The sequence below is a fragment of the Hydractinia symbiolongicarpus genome, chromosome 10 (genome assembly GCF_029227915.1).
Source record: "Hydractinia symbiolongicarpus strain clone_291-10 chromosome 10, HSymV2.1, whole genome shotgun sequence".
NCBI classification, from domain to species: Eukaryota; Metazoa; Cnidaria; class Hydrozoa; order Anthoathecata; family Hydractiniidae; genus Hydractinia; species Hydractinia symbiolongicarpus.
Genome location: NC_079884.1, coordinates 485,031 through 504,822, shown reverse-complemented (window position 1 = coordinate 504,822; position 19,792 = coordinate 485,031). Strand labels below are relative to the sequence as shown.

Below are 19,792 nucleotides of genomic sequence, written 5' to 3'. Positions count from 1 at the left end.
TGTATGCACTCGATATGTTCAGCTCTGAAAGTTTGGATGTATGCACTCGATATGTTCAACCTCCATGATACTAATAAAATGACAGCGTTTTCGGTATTTTTATTGGCTAGGAAAATGATGTCGCTACATAATACTGTGAAAGTTCACTTGTTCAACTTTCAAAGCCATCAAAATAATGCAGATACTGCTCATTTAGAGTTGCCGCCAAAAAATAGTTAAAAATTTTATTTATTTTCGTGCATTAAATAAACTCCAACATAATTTAGGTTTATCCTGTATAAACTCCCTGAGATTCACTGGCAAGAAGTTCCATCTTTAGTAAAAGAAGGCTATGGTTACACTTACCTTGATTCAAACAACAAGAAATTCAGGCTGTCTGACAATTCCATCGCAAGTCCAAAGAGTGCAGCCGGAAGAACATTGAATCAAGTGTATCAAAAATACACAAACGAAAAGAAGTACCAATTAAAAGATAGTGTGTACGTCGACGGTCCAACTGATCAAGCACATGTGTTTTATAATGACGCAGATCCTCAAGGTTAGTGATCAAGTTTGCCTTAAAACTTTGTGCTTGCCAAATTTAATCCTTAAAAGGTAAAACTTTTTAGCTGAATGCAAGGTTAATACTTTCTTGCCATCAACCGAAAGACATTCAAGTAACCATGACTACATCTTGTTGTTTTTAAATTTTGCAGGCTTCTTTGGTTGACACTATTTAGGAAAAAAAATCCATTTTTTTATCAAAATATTTTGCCGAAGTTATGAAAATCATGCCGAAATTTTTAAAAACCTTGAAATTCTTTTAAAAATATTGGTAGAATCCTGTTGTTGTTTATCGAATTGTGAAATTTTTGTAAGTTATTACAAATTTATTTAAACGAATAGAACTTCTTGCAGTATTTGGAGAAAATTCGCGAATGGATAATCCTATGAAGGTAACATTGTGTTTCGTTTCTATAGGAACTGAGCACTTCAGTTTTGCTCACAGCAAAGGAGCGCTAGCATTTAACGAAGAATCTGGTTTTTGGTTGATTAACAGTGTACCAAAATATCCACCTGCTGCTTCAGAAGGTTATGATTATCCTCATAGTGGTTGTATGTATGGACAGATGTTTATGTGTGTCACATTCAATTCATCTGCATTTAATGACATTGGATTGCAACTTCGTTATAATCATCCTCATGTACATGATGCTAATTTGCCGAAAGGTTGGGTTGACCAGTTTCCTAACATGGATAAGTTGCTTCAAGGTAGGTAACGTAGGTATGGGTGTCCTTGCAAATAAGAAAAGTGGAATTAATCAACTTTCATTCAACCTAAATTCGATCAAAATATTGTTTGTGGCATTATCGTAATCAAAGACATATGTTTTGCAACTTTTCCTATCACGCCTCGGTGAAATACGACATTGCGAAATAAGTCGTTATATTAAATTTATTTGCAGTATGATTTTGAATGTGTTCGGTTATATTAGAGAGATCATTTTCATTCCCAGGGAATCTTTTTGACATCGGAAGGCGATACAAACATGCGCGTATTGCCGTCCCACGGTGAGCAATGATGCAGGATCCGCTGAGGTTGCATTTAATGTAAAATTTGAAAAGAATTTGCAGCTCATTAAAGACAAAAATGAAGGGAAATTGTGTTTACTTTGGCAAGAAGAAATTTCAAGAGCGTATTACTGCATAAAAAAGTTCGAAGAAATCGTTTATGAATCTCCAATATCCGCAATTTTCTGATATTTTAACTATTTTCGATTTACACGCGAAAATTTAATGAATCAAAAAAATTAAATACTTGCAAATTCAAGTAGAGGAATATCATCTTCCACAATTTCATCAATTAATTGTAGATATTTGTTTAAACAATGTTCTCGTATGAATTCATTTTTAATACTTTCTTATCTCTAGGTGACGTCATTCACGCACCACCTGCACATCGCGCCCTGCTTCGATCGTTAGCCGGTGTTGATTACCAGCATTTCGCCAAGTCGAAACACTTTGGTAAAGATCTTTACCATGAGTTTGTTGCACCTGGTTTGCAGACAGACATTCTCACTGAGACATGGCAACATGGTGCAGAACATAACATTGGACCTTCTTGTAATGGAGATTTCACAGTGGAAGATGTATCTGATATCAGTATTGATGTGCCCGATCAACACTTCTCATTCTGGAACAACAACGATCATTCTAAGTTTGTTGTAGCGAAATCATCAAGCAAACCTTTTGTGTGTGTGGGTGATATCAATCGTCAGGTACGTTTACTTGCTGCGAAATCTCTTCTTATCTCTCTAAGTAAAATACATTATTTATATTTTTTTATTAAAAAAAAAAAAAGAAAAACTAAGTTTTGTAATTTATTACTTTTGCGGAATTTATTTGAGCGATTTGACCTAAAACTGTAATTTTGCGAATATGAGCCAAAATCGTAAAAATAATTTCTGCAAAATATTCTACCCTGTATAGCGTGAAACTTACGCCGGCGTGAGTATCACAACAACTTCAAAAAGTGGTTTTCGGAACAAAGCATAGCTTGGAATAAAGTAGATTCCGTTTTGTGAATTCCATTTTATTTTACACTCGCTGAACGTATTATCAGGTTACTATTCCCATCGCAGTTAGATTCCCTGCTAATGGGATGGTGCAGAGTGGGTAAGACTTACACAGCAAACTCCGCACAATAGAATTTAAAAATTAGTCACGGAAGACTAAATCTTTTTGTTTAGATATTTTTTCTGTTTACATGATTTTGTTTTTATCAACTTTCTTATTAGACAACTCAGTTCGAACGCGGTGGTGGTACGCTGTGCACCAAAGATATTGACCTGTGGAATGTTTATAATGATTTGGTTGCTAATATGACGTCATGTGATGATGGAGTCACTCATTTGAATGCTAGATTGGACGAACTTTAAAGTACTTTTTGTATAAAAATTATTTTTATGAGAATCATCGAAACTCCGTTTCCGAAAAACATTTTTTTCGAGAAATTTAAATAATCCAAATATTTGACTTTCTCGTTGTGTTGTACATGATTTATTTTTTATTTGACACAAAATAACCTTTTCCTCATTTCTTCAACTATATTTCACGTGTCATAGCATTTCGAACGTTTAAAATTAAAATATTAGTCAATTTTTACTCAATACTTAAACTAAAAGGTACGATTCTTATAAAAAAAACTGTGTACTTGTATAATTTAGTATTATTCATTATTTACCTATTTTTATTTATATATTTATAACTGCAATTTTGTATAAATATTTTTGTATCGCATTATTTAGCACTATTTTTTTTTAATAGCGGATTTTCACAAAGCGAATTGTGAACGGCGAACGGCGAATTAGCTACGAACAGTTATTTTAAATTCTTCCCAATAATGACTTTCTGTAAGAATAAACACTGAATGTTGCATTTTGTGTGCTTAAAAGTTTACAGCGAAATGCTTCGCTGATATAAATTAGAAACTGTTTCTCATTTCGGCGAACCAAATATTTACAGTATTTGTTGCATGAATTTGTAAATAATTTTTTTCTCAAATTTTTTATAACATCGACATTAAGATATTGTTTCACCTTGTTGCGCATGCGCTGATGACAAATCTTCAATTTGGATTAGTGGACATGTGGTTCATTGTAAGTCTTCACAAATTTATTTTGTGAAGACTTACAATGACTTACTGTGTCCTATCCTTTAGCTACCTTTCTAGTAAGATTGTGCTAGAGGTCATTTCCGGAACAGCAATATTGTGTTTTAAGGATTTTTTAGGTGTGTGATGAGTTCATTACTTACGACAGACATGATCCAAAATACGATGATAGTACTGTATCAGTAGGTGCTAAGGAAACAGCAAAACAACATGTGGGTCGTCACAATGACAATTAACCCTTAACCCTTAACATAGTTCGGCATAGTCGATTTTCCGATATTAACCACGAACGAAAGCTTAGACGCAAACAAATGTCAGAGCAAATCCACCTCGTAGCATACTCTGAATTACAATCAACCAATAAGCACAGTTCGGCATAGTCGATTTTCCGATATTAACCACGATAATGACCGCAAAAAAAAACGTTTGAGACGCAGCGTAATTTTTCCCACCTTATTCTAATTTCCTGGTAAGAAAAATTATGCTAGATCTCCTAGCTATGAATCAGGAGTCTCCAACAAAAAAGCATGATTTTTTTGTGGGTCTTGAAAAATAATGTATAGTAAAAATTAGTTTTCAAAAGTTATTTTTATTGAGAAAGTGCTCAATACCAACAAAGATGAAGTAAGGCGATGTTAAAATAAAAATAAAGCTTTACCAGTGACGTGCGACGAACAGTTGAGAATACATATTTAATATTTATTTGAACAAACAAGACTTTTCTTCACATCTTCAAATCATGCTGACTGGTCAGCATATAATGCATACAATAATATACAAAAGTCCCATGTTTAAATCCATTAAGCCATTTTTACATTCAGATTCAATCCCGAATTAAAAACTTGTCTTCGTAAAATAAATGTCGTTTCTACTTAGTCTTCATTCACAAAATCGATCATATTTTTTTCATATAAAAACACTCTTACCTATGCTTGACTTGACAATATTTACAAAATTTTGCGACTTTTTTTACATGCGCGCATATTCTGTAGGTAAAAAAAGCAGGTCTATATAGGGTAAAATTGCTATTAATATAATTCGTAGACTTTTTAGAAACAAAAACTAAAAGAATGAACTTCTTTGATAACTGTGGTCTGTTGTTTATATTTTTTTACTACCGAAATAATGCGCTTATCCTCTGCTCTTAATGCAAAATTAAAAAGTAAGGAAAGCCGTTTCTTCCTCTTATTAGAATTTCCCGGAGGTATGTACAAGCTAAATACCAACCTTGTCCCCAGAGCTCTCTTTCTGACAATCTCGGACAAGCCCTGGGGATGAGGTTGACTAAATACAACAATAGTACGGTACAAATTAAAAAAAGGGCCTGTCAATTAAACACATTTGTACTCCGTCTGCGCGTGTAGTCATGAAATTTTCAGAAAGCGCAGGATGGTTATGCAAAATAACATTTGCATTTTGCAGAACTGTGCTAGTATCATGCAGCAAAATAGTATTCGCATTGATAGCAACTGGATGCAATACTGTATCATGTGGATTGCTCATTTCGTCATGTAGAGGAGAAAGAAGATTGTTTCCGTTTTGCTGTTGGACAATGTTAAGTACCTCCGCACTTGTCTCGCCGGACGTCATATTTATTATATTGTCCGACAAGCTGTCGCTACTGTCGTTTGTCATCGGGATGATTTCTTCCATTCCATCGCTAGCACTTACAAGAGCTGAATCCTCCTTATGTTTCGCTTTTATATGTCTTTGTAAATGATTTTTTGTTTTGTATGCTTTTGAACAATAACAACAATAATACGCTCTGATGTCAGAATGGGTTGCCATGTGTCGACGAACGTCACCTGGTTTTACAAACATTTTACGACAGATGCCGCATTGGTGCGGTGAGTACTTCGCGTGTCGACAAATTTTATGGCGTAGCAAACTCTTCTTATCTGCAAAAGATTCTCCACACACTTCACATGCAACTCGCGTTCCGTTTCGATAAGATATATATTCTCTTATAATGTCCTCGCGAGGTCTCTTCTCTATGGTGTTGCGTTTCTTCGGTTCGTTTCGCTTGGCGATGAAATCTTCGATGAAGTCAAACTTGTTTTCTATTGGAACCTCTGCTAAAAATTGTTCACGAATAGATTTTGCAAACCCAACATTCCTATACTGCTCAGGGATATCCTTTAAGAAGTCTTTCGCTCGCTCAGCCTCTATCGCATTGCTGGTTTGTGACGAATTTGCAGAGCAAGCTACAGGCGCCACATTAGGAGGCGATATGTCGGGAAATGGTATTTGAGAAGTCGATTCTTCAGAAGGCGACACTTCGGAAATCGCAGAGGGCGATCCTTCGAGAGTCGACATCTCGGGAGGCGATACTTCGGGAGACGACACCTCAGTTGATACCTTGGTGGTTAGTATTTCAGAAGGAGATACTTCAGACGAATCATGCATTGCTTCTGTTTTACTTTCCTCCATTGATGTAACAGTGGATAATGTATCATTGTGGTCAAGTGAAGGTTTCATCTAAAAATAAAGTTACCTACATTGAATGGTAAAATGACCCTCTTCCACTTAAGCAGATTATCCAAATTACCGCTCACGATATACAGCTTCTCTTCATAAAATATTGAAACAATGGGACTTGCGTGAAAAGCAGAAATCGTCGAAGGATTTTATGGTATTTTTAGACCGCAAAGGTATGCAAAGTATGTAGTTTTATTTTATCTTTGTTTTTTTTTATTTTACACAACTTTACATAGAAATGACTAGGGTCGTCTTTGGATAAAATTATTTGATAAGCAACTTGACTTTTCAATTCAGTACAAGAGTTGCTAAAGTACACCCTACCCAAAAATTACTCGAAAAACAAATCTGTTCCATTAAAGAAGTATACGTGATTTTTAGAGAACGCAAGAAAATGCTGCATAATCCCAAAACAAATAAATGTTGCTGACAAAATAGAAATGGCGGATTTTCAGGTAACGTAAGCTAAATTTTGGACTTTTGAGTCTCTAGAGTAAGAACAATCATGTGACAAAAAAATCGTTAGCTTCTGTTATTCTATTTTCACAACCGATACATCTTAAATCACGACGTGCCAAAACGCAAGTTAGGCCGTTTTTTAGACATGGACAAGCTTTGATCTGCAAGTTTTCTTTTACGTGCGGAACTTTGATAATTGGATGCAAAGTAATCATGGGAAAATCGTATTTCCAATTTTTAAAATGGTGCTGTTCCCCAATTTTTAATTATTTTGACCCTCTAAAAACATGAAAATAAAGAAATTTGATGCTTCAGATTAAATTAGACCATTAAAAACAAAATCAATAATCAAATGATTGTTGTCAACAACCACAAAGACAAAATTAGCTAAAAATCTGTAAGTTTTAATTATTTTGACCCCTGGGAACGAAAAACTTCATTTAATTTGCTTCTCAAAATTAACTAAGTCTAATAACAAAGAATACCAGAGAGAATTTGTAACATGACTGTTGTTAATAACATGCTAAAAACTCAAAGGACCAAAATTACCTTAAAAATTCGCTATATCTAATTATTTTGACGCCTTGAAAAAGTTATTTGAAAACAAATCATATATTTCTTAATTCGAATCTATCTTTGACACAAAAATACCTTTTTTCTTTTGAACGCCATTACTAAGAAAACCATATTTTCAATTTTAAATGAATCTCTGTGCCATGATTCCTTAAAGCTAAGGCGCCACGAGGAACATTTTCATGCGCGTGCTATGCAACATTGCTGCATAGCACGCGCATAAAAAAAATTACTCGTGTCCCATGCCTATTTTTCACTGCAATGCAGCAAAAAAATGTTGCATGGAGCAAACATTTTGCTCCACAACTTCGGGGACAAAATAGATCTGAATCTATTTTGCTCCCGTGCTCCGGGGACAAAATGTGCTGAAAAATTTGTTGTGGAGCAAATGTTGCACGTGTCCCCACCTTCTGCAACAAATATTTTACAAAATTATTTGAGGCATTATTTTATTGACCAATCAAATCACAGAAAGATATAAACAAGTTTTTTTCTTGAGAAGTTGAACTGCAAGTGAAGAGTAGCTAGTGAGAAAATAGCGAAAATGGCGGATGAAAAGAAAAAACTATCAGACGAGGAGAAAGTTACTTTAATAAACTTTTATAAAGCGAACCCAACGTTATGGGACAGTGGGAATATATATTACAAAAATAAAGACAAAAAAGAAGCTGCGAAAATAGACCTTGTCACTGAATTTGAGGGGGCGTATAGCTGTGATTTTCTAGAAAAAGCATTCCATTCTCTTCGTTCATCGATGCTCCGTGAAGTTAAACGTAATGCTGGAAGCGAAGTTCCATCGAAAAAGTGGAAGTTTTATGAACAAATGGAGTTTATCGTAACTGATCTAACAAAAGAAAAGAAAAAAGCGCAACTTTCGTCCGACGAGTTGGAAGAATTGATTGATTTTTATCGTGAAAATCCCGCGCTTTGGAACCACACTCTACAAGATTATAGAGACAGAGTGTTGCGCGAAGCTCTGATGGTCAAACTGAGTGAGCGTTTTGATGGGAAGTATACCGTAAACGAGCTCAAAACGTCATGGCATAACGCATTGACAAAGTATAGAAGTGAGCGCAATAGGGAGATTGGATCAAGATCCTCTGGTGCAGGTGTAAACGAAGCATATTTTTCTACCTGGGACCATTATAATCAAATGGATTTCGTTGAGATTACTTGCGATATGGATGAGACCGTCGATACAATGAACGAGGATGAACCACGTACCCCTGCTCCTAAAAAACGACGGGAGAAGAAGATGACGGAGGAGCAGTGTGCCAAAGCCGAACTGTGGAAAGCGTTGACAACTTCCATCACACAAAGGGCTGATCACCATGAAATCCGGCCGCAACAAGCTTCTACATATGGATGCGAAGCGCAATCTGCTGTCGAAAAACGTGCCCAAATTTTTGGAAGTACATTGGCCGACAGTTTGGTCCAGTGCGAACTAAAAGATTGGCCAAGGTTGAAGAAAAAAATCATGGATATTTTTTTCGAGTATGAAGAGCAGAAACAACACCAATCTATGCCTACCAACCATCATGCTCGTATGTTCGCAGCTTCAACGTTTACTCCATACACCCCATCATATCCCATGGCAAATACATATACTGGTATGCTGCAATCGCCACCTCTACCTTCTCAAAATCAGCCGTATTCACCCGCAAATTCATCCTGTTCGAACGATACGTTTTGATACGTTACGTTATGGTTGGCAGACATTTTCTGGAGTAAAATAAATCAGAAAAATATATTAAACGTTCAGTAAATCTTATCATTTTTTATTTATCCTCGCAAAAAATAAAATTAAATGTCAACTCTAGCGCAATGCCACTGCCAGCGTACAGCACCTTCCATTACGAAATACTCCGTGAACTCGTCTCTTATTGCTTTGGCTTGATTACTAGATCGATTGCCGTAAATGTCATTGGACAGTGAAAACCATGTGCCAGTAGGAGTATCTTCTCTCCAAGCACCTTCGATAATTTCACCACGCTCATTCTCTCGGTCGACAAGACCAATTGGTAGCTCAATTTTGCCCACAGAACTTTTGCTCCTCTGCCAGTTATGCAATGCCACTGTTGCCATTGTGATGGTAGAAACCTTTTCTGGTTCTAAGTTTATAGGTCGACGAAAAATGCGCCACCGATTTGCCAATATCCCAAATCCGTTTTCAGAAATTCTTCTCTTTCGTGACAGTCGATAATTGAAGATGCGTTTGTTTACTGTCAGATTTTTTTGTGGATAAGGCTTCATCAGGTAATTCTTAAGAGGAAACGCATCATCTCCTGTTATCACATACGGCACTTTGTTGTTTCGACCTGGTAAATTGCAAACCTCTGGTAAATTTAGCGATCCACTGTCTAGCGCCTTCTTTAAATTACATTGGTCCCATATACCTCCATCAGAATTTCTACCGTTCGCTCCAACTTCCACATAAAGAAACTCATATTCTGGCCCGACAAGAGCCATGAGCACTACACTGTCTGTCCCTTTATAGTTTCGGTAATGAGACCCTGAATTTGGGGGCTGCTGAATGACGATATGCTTCCCATCGAGAGCACCTAATCCATTTGGGAAGTTCCAACGCTCATTGAACTTTCTGGAGATATCTAGCCATTCCCCCTGTGTTTTCGGAGTTGAAAGGAAGGTTGGACCCAACCTCTTTATGATAGCTTCAGATACCTCCATAACAGCTGCTGAAATTCTTTTTCTTGACACTCTGAATTGAAATTCTAAAGACCTGAAAGTCTCACCAGTCGCTAAGTAACGTAGGGCCACGCAAACGAGCTCAGCTGGTGTGATAGAATTCCTCATATTTGTATCTTGTTTCTGCAAATCCTCAGAAAGAAGACCGACTAGGTATTCGAATTGAGCGTTATTCATACGTATATACCCTCTACATATTTTCTCATCGTTTTTTATTTCGTTGAAGATTGTATGAAAAGCGCCAAGACACTCTCTATTCCCAAGCCACGGTTGCACCCAGCAATTTCTTGGTGGTTCTTCACGATCTTCCTCTTCTTCTTCGTCCAACAAAAGTAAAGCTAAAATAACTTCTCTGTTTATTCCTGCCATATTTTAATCACACATGAACTCAATAAAAAACTTAAGGATACGGTATACCCTTTGAGCATGATTTTTTAACTTCGATTTTCGAAATAATCTTGCAGCAAATAAGATGTGGCGCCACGAGAAACATTTTCATGCGCATGCTATGGGACATGTTGCATAGCACGCGCATGAAAATGTTCCTCGTGGCGCCTTAGCTTAAGAAAACCTTATATTTTCGGAAATCGATGATTTATTTCCCCCACTTTGATATCAAATTGCAAAAAAATGCTCATATTCTATGCCGGTGGGTTTTAGATACCTAAAATATAATGGTATTAGAGACTTTTAGGTCAAAATTCACTTCATGTTACTTGTCAGAATCAGATGTAGAATGCTTTAGAGAATGTGGCTGTACGCTTTAATATGTCAATCACATTCTCGTATGCTCAGCAAAGGAAAGGTTCGAAACATGCTTCTACTTTCACATTCAAAATACACTTGCAGTATGCTCATTTCCTAAAAAGTGATTTTGCAACTATAATGTTCCTCTAACAAAATTAAAAGTCAATAAAGTTGAAAAGACTTCATTTTATAACTCCATGATTTGTTTCAAAAATCCTTTTCTAGTCAGGGAAAGTGCTAAAGCTTGTCACGTGATTAAATGTAGAACTGAGCCTCATCAGTACTTAGCATATGCTTATTTTTTAGAAAATTTAAACCTAAAGATAATTTTAAGTGTTGTATTTATATATATAAATTTTGCCAAAAACAAAGATTTGGCGAGAACAAACTTTCACGATTCATAGAAATCAAAATTTTCGCGGGACCTAACTTTAGCAACTTAGGGAAAAAATTGCGAATTTGCAAACCTTTGTTTCGCCAAGGTTTCTAACTTTAGAGTACTCGTGAAAAAAATGTAAACCTATCACTAAAACTAGAGGAATTTACAATGAAAGCCTTGGGTTTCTGTGAGGTCTATGATGTAAAATTTTATTCTTGTAGTTCGTAAAAGTCACGTGACAACATTATTGGCATTTTTTGTTAGAAGATTAAAACTTTAAATTCATATATTGCAAGCAAATTTTCAACGTAAAAATAAAAGTTAATTATAAGCAACTGTTTTTAAATTCTCATATGCGGCATTTATTTTAATGTTCCCAGGTTGAAATTTTTGAGGATCTTACATAGAATTCCAAAAAATTGCCTTTGTGTATGGAAAGCTTTTCGCCAAACAATATGGGCTTTTTTTAGACCTCAATGATAGGGACTTGATATCTTATGTTTTCAATTTTTTATTTGCTGGCTACCGTGAGTGTGAATTACAACTATATATACCATAATGCATTTAATAAAGTTAGAGAAAACATGAAATTAAAATTAAAAATTCCTAAGAATTTTAATAGATTCTAATCAAAAAAATCCTGATCACGTGCCACTAGACCAACAAAATAATTTGTGGCTTGATTGCAAGGGAATTCTCAGTTACAGACTAAATTAAAATGCCTAGATTAAGTATCAGTAATTGAAATTAGCAAACAAAAACCTAATTTCGAAACCTAAGGAAACATGACCCAAGATTCTTATTAAAATAAAAATCCTAAGCCATAAATAATTCTTAGATAGTTCTTGTGGATTATTGAAGTCAATCTATATGAGGTGGTGTTAAAAACATAAACTCTAATAAATAAAATAAAATCTATGGATCAAGACAACAATGTTCACAGGAAAGAAAACAACAGTATTTAATCCTAAGCATGATTCTTGAAAGCAATGCTTTAATTCTTCATTTTTTAAATGTGAGAAATTTTCAAAAAAAAATCTTATAAAAGAATTCATACCTTTTCCTGAGAAACATAAGATATCAAGTGATTCTCCCAGTAATCGCGAAGTAAATCTTTGCATGCAAGTAACAGATCCTCTTCTCGTTCCCATGTTTCTTCCCATTGCACACGATAAAAGCGATCACCCTCCTAGAAGACAATTCGTACTTTTACACAATTGGTTGGTTAGCATTTGCCTGGGACCCTAAAAATCAATAACAGGCAGAAGTGTTCAATTTTTACTTAAATCAATTTTCTTAAAATTGCAAAGCATTAGTAGTTTAAATTTACTTGCAGAGGCGAAATCACGCCCACACAATCCAGCTTTCTACATTAATAATAAGGGTATACTTTTACTGGTTAGGGAAAGCATAGTGACTTATACAAAAAAAATCTTTTTAGAGTTATAAAAAATAAAAACATAGCAACCATTACCAAGACCAAGCACTACAATAAAAATAATTTATTTTGGGTCCTTGTTTTTACAAAAAGAAGTCTGCTCAAATTTCGTTTGAAATTTTAATTTATTTTTTGCAATTATTATATATGCTATTAATTATTTAATCTTTATTATTATCTCCCAAGTGATAAATATGTTTTAAATCCCCCCCCCCCCCTAAAAAAAAAAAGCATGCACAAAAGGCTACTGTATATGCAAAGAAAAAAAGTACAAAAGACAAATTAGAACAACAACAAAATATTACGTATATGCTCGTTGTCTCCCCACCACAGCCATTACCAATCATTATTTCACTTAGCTTTACTTAAGCCGCCTGAGATCCAAGGATTCTGAGAACTACCTTAAAATAGTGCATAAATCTCCATTTAAACCAGGAGCGCACCCTTAATGATTAATAATGGCAAAGTTTTTCATGAATTTTTGAGTTTTTCTTTGCTGACCGATCAAGGGTTTAGATGACCTTTTAACACCAGATATTATTTGCAAAAAATAAAGTCTGTTATGTATGATGAAAGTTTTTGTCAACGTCCCCTTGCCAAAACAGGCAGACACTGGTTAATGGGGGTATTTTTTTAAAAAAAAATAAAATTAAAAATAACTTTTTATGTATATACATTAAAGCTACTCTGGTTTATATATTTTGGATAGCTGGACATGTGGGCATTCAAAAATACCCTATGTGTTTTGTGTGAATTATTCCTGAATGCAAAACAGGTCTTTCAATTTTGTTGATTCAGCCACAAAAAAGGTTGATGCTTTACTTCACAGCCAAAAAGTATTTTCAAAATGGCTGCGGGCTTTTCCAGGCAAAATTTTAAACTCGTCTGAAGGGCTCCAAAACTTTTTTGCTATTTTACGGTGAGTCAACAATCTTGTGATTAAAAAAGAAACATCAAATTGACATATCTCGTAATAAAAAATTTTTCTGGTCATCAAATGTCACGTGACACTTTTAAACCAATTATATATAGGATTTGCGGAAAAACATGCCGTCCATGCAGACAGCTCTTCATAAATATAGGGGCTGAGTTTTGCGTAAAATCTTTGTTTTCTAACTCAGGCCTCAAAAGATTTGTTTTTATCGTATACAATAAATCGGGCTTGACATTCAAGTAATGGTACACGATCGTGTTCGATCAGAATCGGGTACACCAACAAGAAAATACATGGAATCAGGCGCAGTGATCGTGTATGTGTAAATTTATTCACAAAGACCTATTTTTATATATTACTAGTCGATAAAGCCCGTGGAGAAATCCACTTAGGCAGAAGGGCAATGAAAAAATAGGTTGTTTAGGTCTTTTCTAACAGCAACAAAAAATTGACGAAATTTGTTTATCTGTTTTCTATATATGCAGAGCTTGAAATGCTGATGAGAATGATGATGAGTGCTATTGACGAATGGCCAAGAAGATATGAGGGTTAAAAAAATTTGTTAAAGTCAGCAAAGTCCCTACTAAAAGTACAAAAAATATTTATTTATTCAGAAAAACAATTAAAAAGTTCTGTCATTTGATTTTGATGACATAGCCAATATTTCAGTATATATATCGAATACTGCTTTTTAACAAAAAATAATCTGAAAATGTAAAAAAAGAACGTTTGCAAGGAGTAAGTCCTATTTAACAAGAAAGTTCTTAAAATCTTACACAAAATGTCAATTTTCAAATCGCATGAAATCCTGCCAACAAAAATTCTTGGAAGGTGTAAAATCCAATTGGTAGAAAGTTACAACATTAGCAGTCACAACACCAATAATAACAATGCCAGAAATAACACATCTCAAATATATATATATATATATATATAATACATCTTATGTGATTATGTTGAAAACCTTCAATATTTTTATGTGAAGTTTTGAAAAGAAAAGCTTGCAAGAGTAAGCACAGATCTACGAAAATAAGTTCTTTGCGCATTATAAACATTGTCTTTTTCCTAAATGCTTATACAACAATATCAAAAAGCTGTAGTTTGGAAAACATTAAATTTAAATTTTGAAAAATCATTTATTCGGTTGCATACCATCCTCTCGCGCGAAAATATGCCCAAAATGTAAAAACTAACCGGTTAATAAAACAATATTTTTGTCCAATGTTCCTGCCCTTTACCAAGCATTTTAAACTAAAATGTCAAAAAAGCAATGAGCAAAAGAGTAAATTCCAAATCAACAAAAATCATTATTCTGAAAACATTGTATGGTCCTTCCTCACAAAAGTTTATACTAAATGTAGAACACATAGGTTTCTGAGGAACGAATCAAAAGAAACAAAAATCAATTCAATTGACATGTTCTATATTGTCTTTACCCATAAAATCTTTCACCAAAAAGGATATGGAACACATCAAATTCAAGTACAAAAAAAGCAGTCATTTTAGTGCATACAAAAATACAATTTGGAAAGTGTAGAATATCAAATTATTTCTTTTAGTATATATACTTGCCTATGGTCCTTCCTCATAAAAGTTAAACATAAAATATCATCAACAAATATTTTTTCCAACAACAACATCAACAAAATTTTGAGAAATTCCTAAGAAAAACAAAATCATGTAACCATTGAATTTTCTTCCAGCAAAACTGACATCACAAACAATTATTTAAAGTTTATAAAAATTTATAACACAAAATATAAAAAAATCAACTTACACAACAGCTCACACTAAAGTCTAATTGTACAAAAAAATTTTCTTTCATGTGGTCTTTTTCCACAAGTTTACACAGCATTTTAAAAAACAGCAGTTTGCAACACAAACAATGTAAACGGACAACCATACTATCAACTTCTGAGAAATGTTAACCACAAATGTCAAAAACCCAGGTAAATTTCACCCAAAATGCCAACAACCTTTGTAAAAAACATCAACCCGGGTAAAAATATTTAACCTGGTAATTTACATGCTACGTTTAACAGGATGTCAACAACAATACAATAAAACTTACTCCAATTAAGGCACACACTTCAAGTTTTACAAAATCGTCCTTTTAAAGTAAAGTTTACAGAAAACGTGATAAAAGTATTTCCTCTCACTATCCTAAAAGTTCAAAAAACCTTTGAATGACTTTGTGGCTTGTTACATTATAATTCGTGCTCAAATAAGATCCCCAAGTTTGACTACTAAGGTAGATATAAATAGCTGAAAAGAGGAATAACAATATTAATCATTGGTTTAGCTAGCCTAGCTAGCTAGCTAACTATGAAGCTTGAAGGTAACTTTAGCTAAAACAGATACCCAGCTAGCTATTCGTGTTTAGTTAAACACATATAAAGAGAAACAACAGCAATATAAAAATTATGACATTTGCAGTAAGTTCAACAAACGAAAATTTTTTGTTTTGCTAGCACAATTGTTTCCCAGCTAACAGCTTTGTGCAGCATTTTGAATTTTAGGACAAATACATTAGTTATGCACCAGGGGATACATTAATTATGCAAAAAAAAATTGCAAACAAATGCTAGCTTTTTTATAAAAAACGCGGTAAACTATAAACTATAAAAAGAATCTGAAGCTCCAATGGATTTTTTTACATTTTTAAGTGTGCTACATATAGAAACAGAACGTCTAAAAATATCAAAATTCTTACTTTTTCTCAATTCCAATTCACTTGAAACTCTAGCATTCATTTTCTACTTCTAACTTTACTTAAACTACTTCTAGCTCCACTCTTCACTTCCAAAGTAACTTCACTTTTCTACTTCTTCTTTTACTTCTTACCCTGGACTTTTCTTTCTTTTTCATATAATCGTTTTTGAAACACTTTCCTTTTTGCACTTTCTTCAAGACGAATGGACCATTATTTTGTTGTTGTTTTGTGTGTCGATGATAACACTGCTCTAAAATTATATGGTTTTTTAATCCACTCTACTTCTCCACTTTGACTTTTCTTGCTTTAAATATCTGCACTTTTTTAAGACTAAGAGATTGAATGAGACATTATTTATCCGCTTCTTTAGTTCGTCTTTTGTTGATAACTTTGTTGAGAAATTTTTATGTTTGTTTGTTGTTACCCCAAGGGAACTTTCTATTTGAATTCTGCTCGTTAGAAAGTATGTCTTTTAGCGAATCATACTGCTTTTTTCTATCATGTGGTTTATAACAGTTGCGAGACAAATGTAAACAAAACAAAAAACTCAAAAAACTCGGGCATTCGGGTGGTAAAAAAGTCTTTTTAAAAGTCACAGACAGGCAGACAGACGGAACTGGCATATTATTATACTAAACATTTTTTCTATTGTCGTAGAGCATTGCTTTTCTGTGAATTAACAACAACTTGAGGAACATGTTATGTTGCAACAGAATAGAAATTCATTTTGGGTGCTGGGAATTTAAAAATTCTCACAAATTTCATGTGCACTACTTTTAGGGCTCCATCTTTGATGTCGCGTTCACAATCGGTGCCCGATGCAGATCATGCACAGAATTTTTTGAGGCTTGTAACCAAACCTGTCATACTGTGTAGTTATAGGTGAGTTTTTGCTAATTTAGCTTTACTAATTCTGATTCTTGTAGTTCTTGTTTAATCATTGCTTCTTCTTTCTGTGACAGTTTGACTATTAAAAGTCTGTGTCTTCCCTCAGCTGATGGTTGTATTCTGACCCAACTTAGAACACAGCCTATCTAAAGACGGGACGGACCATCTTTTCACACGGTGGCCCATCTTTTGACATGTTTGCATACTTCAAGACCTTGTATTTAACGTAAACCAACTCCAAAAATGAAAAAACTGAACTGCTGCAACTTTTGCCAAATTATTGTTGTATATGACTAGCTGAGATTAAATCAAGTTATGCATTTCAAGATTGTTGTGGGTAGCAAAAACACAACTATACTTGGAACTACTTGGCAATTCTTGGTGCAAGACCATATCTGCGAGTACATTTTAAAAAGCAGTTAGAGACTTTCTTTTTGAATGATTGGAGATGTTTGTGTGCTTAATGACTAGCCAAATAATTATTACTCAGATATCAAAATATAACATTTAGCTCAGTGTAATTTCATATTATATATATTCAAAGGTATAGCTATAGCTATATAGCAAAGCTTTTGTTTAAGCTATTTTGCTATGTTTAATTTTCAATAAAATCTTTGATGGAATTATTGCAACTTGACCTATTACGTAACTTGAGAGCGAAAATCATTTAGGCTGGGGCATCCATGATTGAAATATTTTGTTATAAATTCAAGAAACAGAAAGATTATGACTATGATTCAAAGAAATATTATAAGTTAATTTGTATTTGTATTAGATTATATTTAGAGAATTCATGATTTACTTTCCTCCGTATATTTTTTGTTTTCTTTTGTCCTCCCTATAGACACTGCATTTGTCCACAGTTGGGCCAGACCTGTCTTCAATTTTTTTGAGATTTGAAACAGTGTGTTTCCCATCAAGGCTCAACTTTAGTCTGTGAGTCTTCAAACTGACCCATGTTGTGGCTGTTTCTAAAAAGTGTCAGTAGTTGGATCTGTCCCTTTCTTACTACAATTTTTGAAAACACTAGTGTCCTTTGTTAATACTTGGGCCTGTCCCATCTTATGACACAGTCTTTTAAAGGCATGGGAATTGTTTGTCAATAGTTTAGGACTGTCCCATCTTATGACACATTTTCTAAAATTGCAAGAGACCTTTGTGTACAGTTAAGTCTGTCCCATCTGATGATATGACTTTTAAAAGCAAGAGATTCCTTTGTCAATAGTTGGGCCTGTACCAACTTAAGACGTATTTGCATACACTTGTCCAAATTTGGGCCGGGCCCGTCAATAGATGGGGCCATCCTGATTGCGAACGCACCGACCCGTCTTTTGACGGGCCGGCTTGTCTAGAGACGGGCCAGTCCCGCGTCCAAAGCTGGGCCGGTGTCCGTAGTTGGGTCCGTAGTTGTACTATGTGACATTCAACGAGGGTGCCAATAAGCCGTATACGCCGTAAAAAGTGCGGGCGTTTTTTCGGGCGAGTTTGCCGTTATAAAAATTCAAATAAACTTACTATGTGGTAGCAAAGTTCTTAAAGGAACTGTTTTTGATAGTTTAAAAAAGATTTACTTGATAAATAACTTATATATAAACTTTATTAACTCCTTTATCTTCAAGCGCCTTCTTCCAACTATCGTCCGCATGGTTTGTTACAAGGAATTCCATTTCGGGAATGTTCCGGGCAAGTTTGGGCAAGTTCGGGAAAGTGCGGGCGGTTCCGGGCAACAACCACCAATTTAATTAGAAAAGTCGCCCAAACTCGCCCTTATATATGCGGGCGTTTGCAACTTATCGGCACCCTCTCTTGGCATTCAGATTTGTATATACTTTTGTCTTATGATAAAAAAATTATTTAATCATAAACATTCTCTTAAATTTGTTCACAAAAAATCTCATTTCTTTCGTGTTCAGGAGCCTACACGGAGAGCCTTCTGAGCTAACAACTTTACAGCTCAGCAGTTCAAAGAGAGTGTTGTAACAAATAAAAGATGGATTTACACTGAATCGCGTTTTAAAGTAATTGTAAATTTATGATTTTCCTGACAGTTTGGTTATATACCACCTGCTTCCCCAACACCCTACCTTTGAAAAAGAAACGTCCACAATCTTCTCAACGACAAGACTCTTGTTGAAATGAAGTCTTTCAATTACGGTGTCTCCTTTGCTTGTTTCCTGCATGATCTCCTCTTCTTCTTCAGTACATGTACCACTGTCATTAGACAAGATAGGATTAGTTGGGTTCGTTTCTTCAGAAATATTGTTCACAGCTGACTGTGCCATTTTGTTTGTTTGTTCATCGGGGCTATATCTTTTAGTTTTGTGGCACTAGCTAGGAATGAAAAAGCGAAAAGACAGCGGCCCCCTATATAAGCCCCTAGGCTCTCGTATTGTAGCGAAACACACGCGGAGCAACAAAAGTCCTTTAATCTTTTAATCATAATCACAGTTAACTGTACCTAGTTTTCGCGACAAAAAAATTTTGGTTCCCGATAATACCGGGTAAATAAAATTTCGCGAAAGATATTTTAGCGAGGAAAATTAGCCCCTTATTCATGTTGCGAGAGGGGGGGGGGGGGGGGAGGTGACGAGTAAGGCGCACTTGTCGGGGAAACAATAAACAGAATGGCTCGAAAGTAAATAAAGGCAAGACTAGAAGGGAGTCAAAGTCAATGCTGTTATTTTAGACATCATGTTCTTAAAAGTTAGACGCGATAATACTAAAAGCAATATTTGGTAAAAATAACACAAAAAGGACATTTTAATAGCTTTCTACTTGACCGTCACTTTTCATGGACGATGTCAAAACACTTGCACACATTTTAA

The 19,792-nt window shown here is 34.8% G+C and overlaps 2 protein-coding genes across 2 annotated transcripts in view; one reads left to right on the top strand and one right to left on the bottom strand.

Annotated features, from left to right (window-relative positions):
- Nucleotides 1-3,392, top strand: part of LOC130612045 (uncharacterized) — a 51,224-nt gene extending 47,832 nt beyond the window's left edge. The window contains exons 12-15 of the mRNA XM_057433332.1: nucleotides 267-538; nucleotides 961-1,251; nucleotides 1,912-2,258; nucleotides 2,778-3,392. Of these exons, the coding sequence (XP_057289315.1) occupies nucleotides 267-538; nucleotides 961-1,251; nucleotides 1,912-2,258; nucleotides 2,778-2,918 (1,051 nt within the window). The 3' untranslated portion in view covers nucleotides 2,919-3,392. The remainder of the gene's footprint in view (nucleotides 1-266; nucleotides 539-960; nucleotides 1,252-1,911; nucleotides 2,259-2,777) is intronic.
- A 1,050-nt stretch (nucleotides 3,393-4,442) lies between these two features.
- Nucleotides 4,443-19,258, bottom strand: LOC130613212 (zinc finger protein 236-like). Its single transcript, XM_057434549.1, has 3 exons — nucleotides 19,052-19,258; nucleotides 12,052-12,183; nucleotides 4,443-6,130 (listed from the first exon to the last, which is right to left on the bottom strand). Exons 1-3 carry the CDS (start codon nucleotides 19,247-19,249, stop codon nucleotides 4,964-4,966), a joined length of 1,497 nt encoding a protein of 498 aa, XP_057290532.1. The 5' UTR covers nucleotides 19,250-19,258; the 3' UTR covers nucleotides 4,443-4,963.
- Between the last annotated feature and the right edge of the window lie 534 nt (nucleotides 19,259-19,792).

Coding starts and splice junctions, on each gene's coding strand:
- LOC130613212 (XM_057434549.1), bottom strand. CDS start 19,249: ATGGCACAGTCAGCTGTGAACAATATTTCTGAAGAAACGAACCCAACT. Junction 12,184..19,051: donor TGGACGTTTCTTTTTCAAAG/GTAGGGTGTTGG, acceptor ATTGTCTTCTAG/GAGGGTGATCGCTTTTATCG. Junction 6,131..12,051: donor CTTATGTTTCTCAGGAAAAG/GTATGAATTCTT, acceptor CTTTATTTTTAG/ATGAAACCTTCACTTGACCA.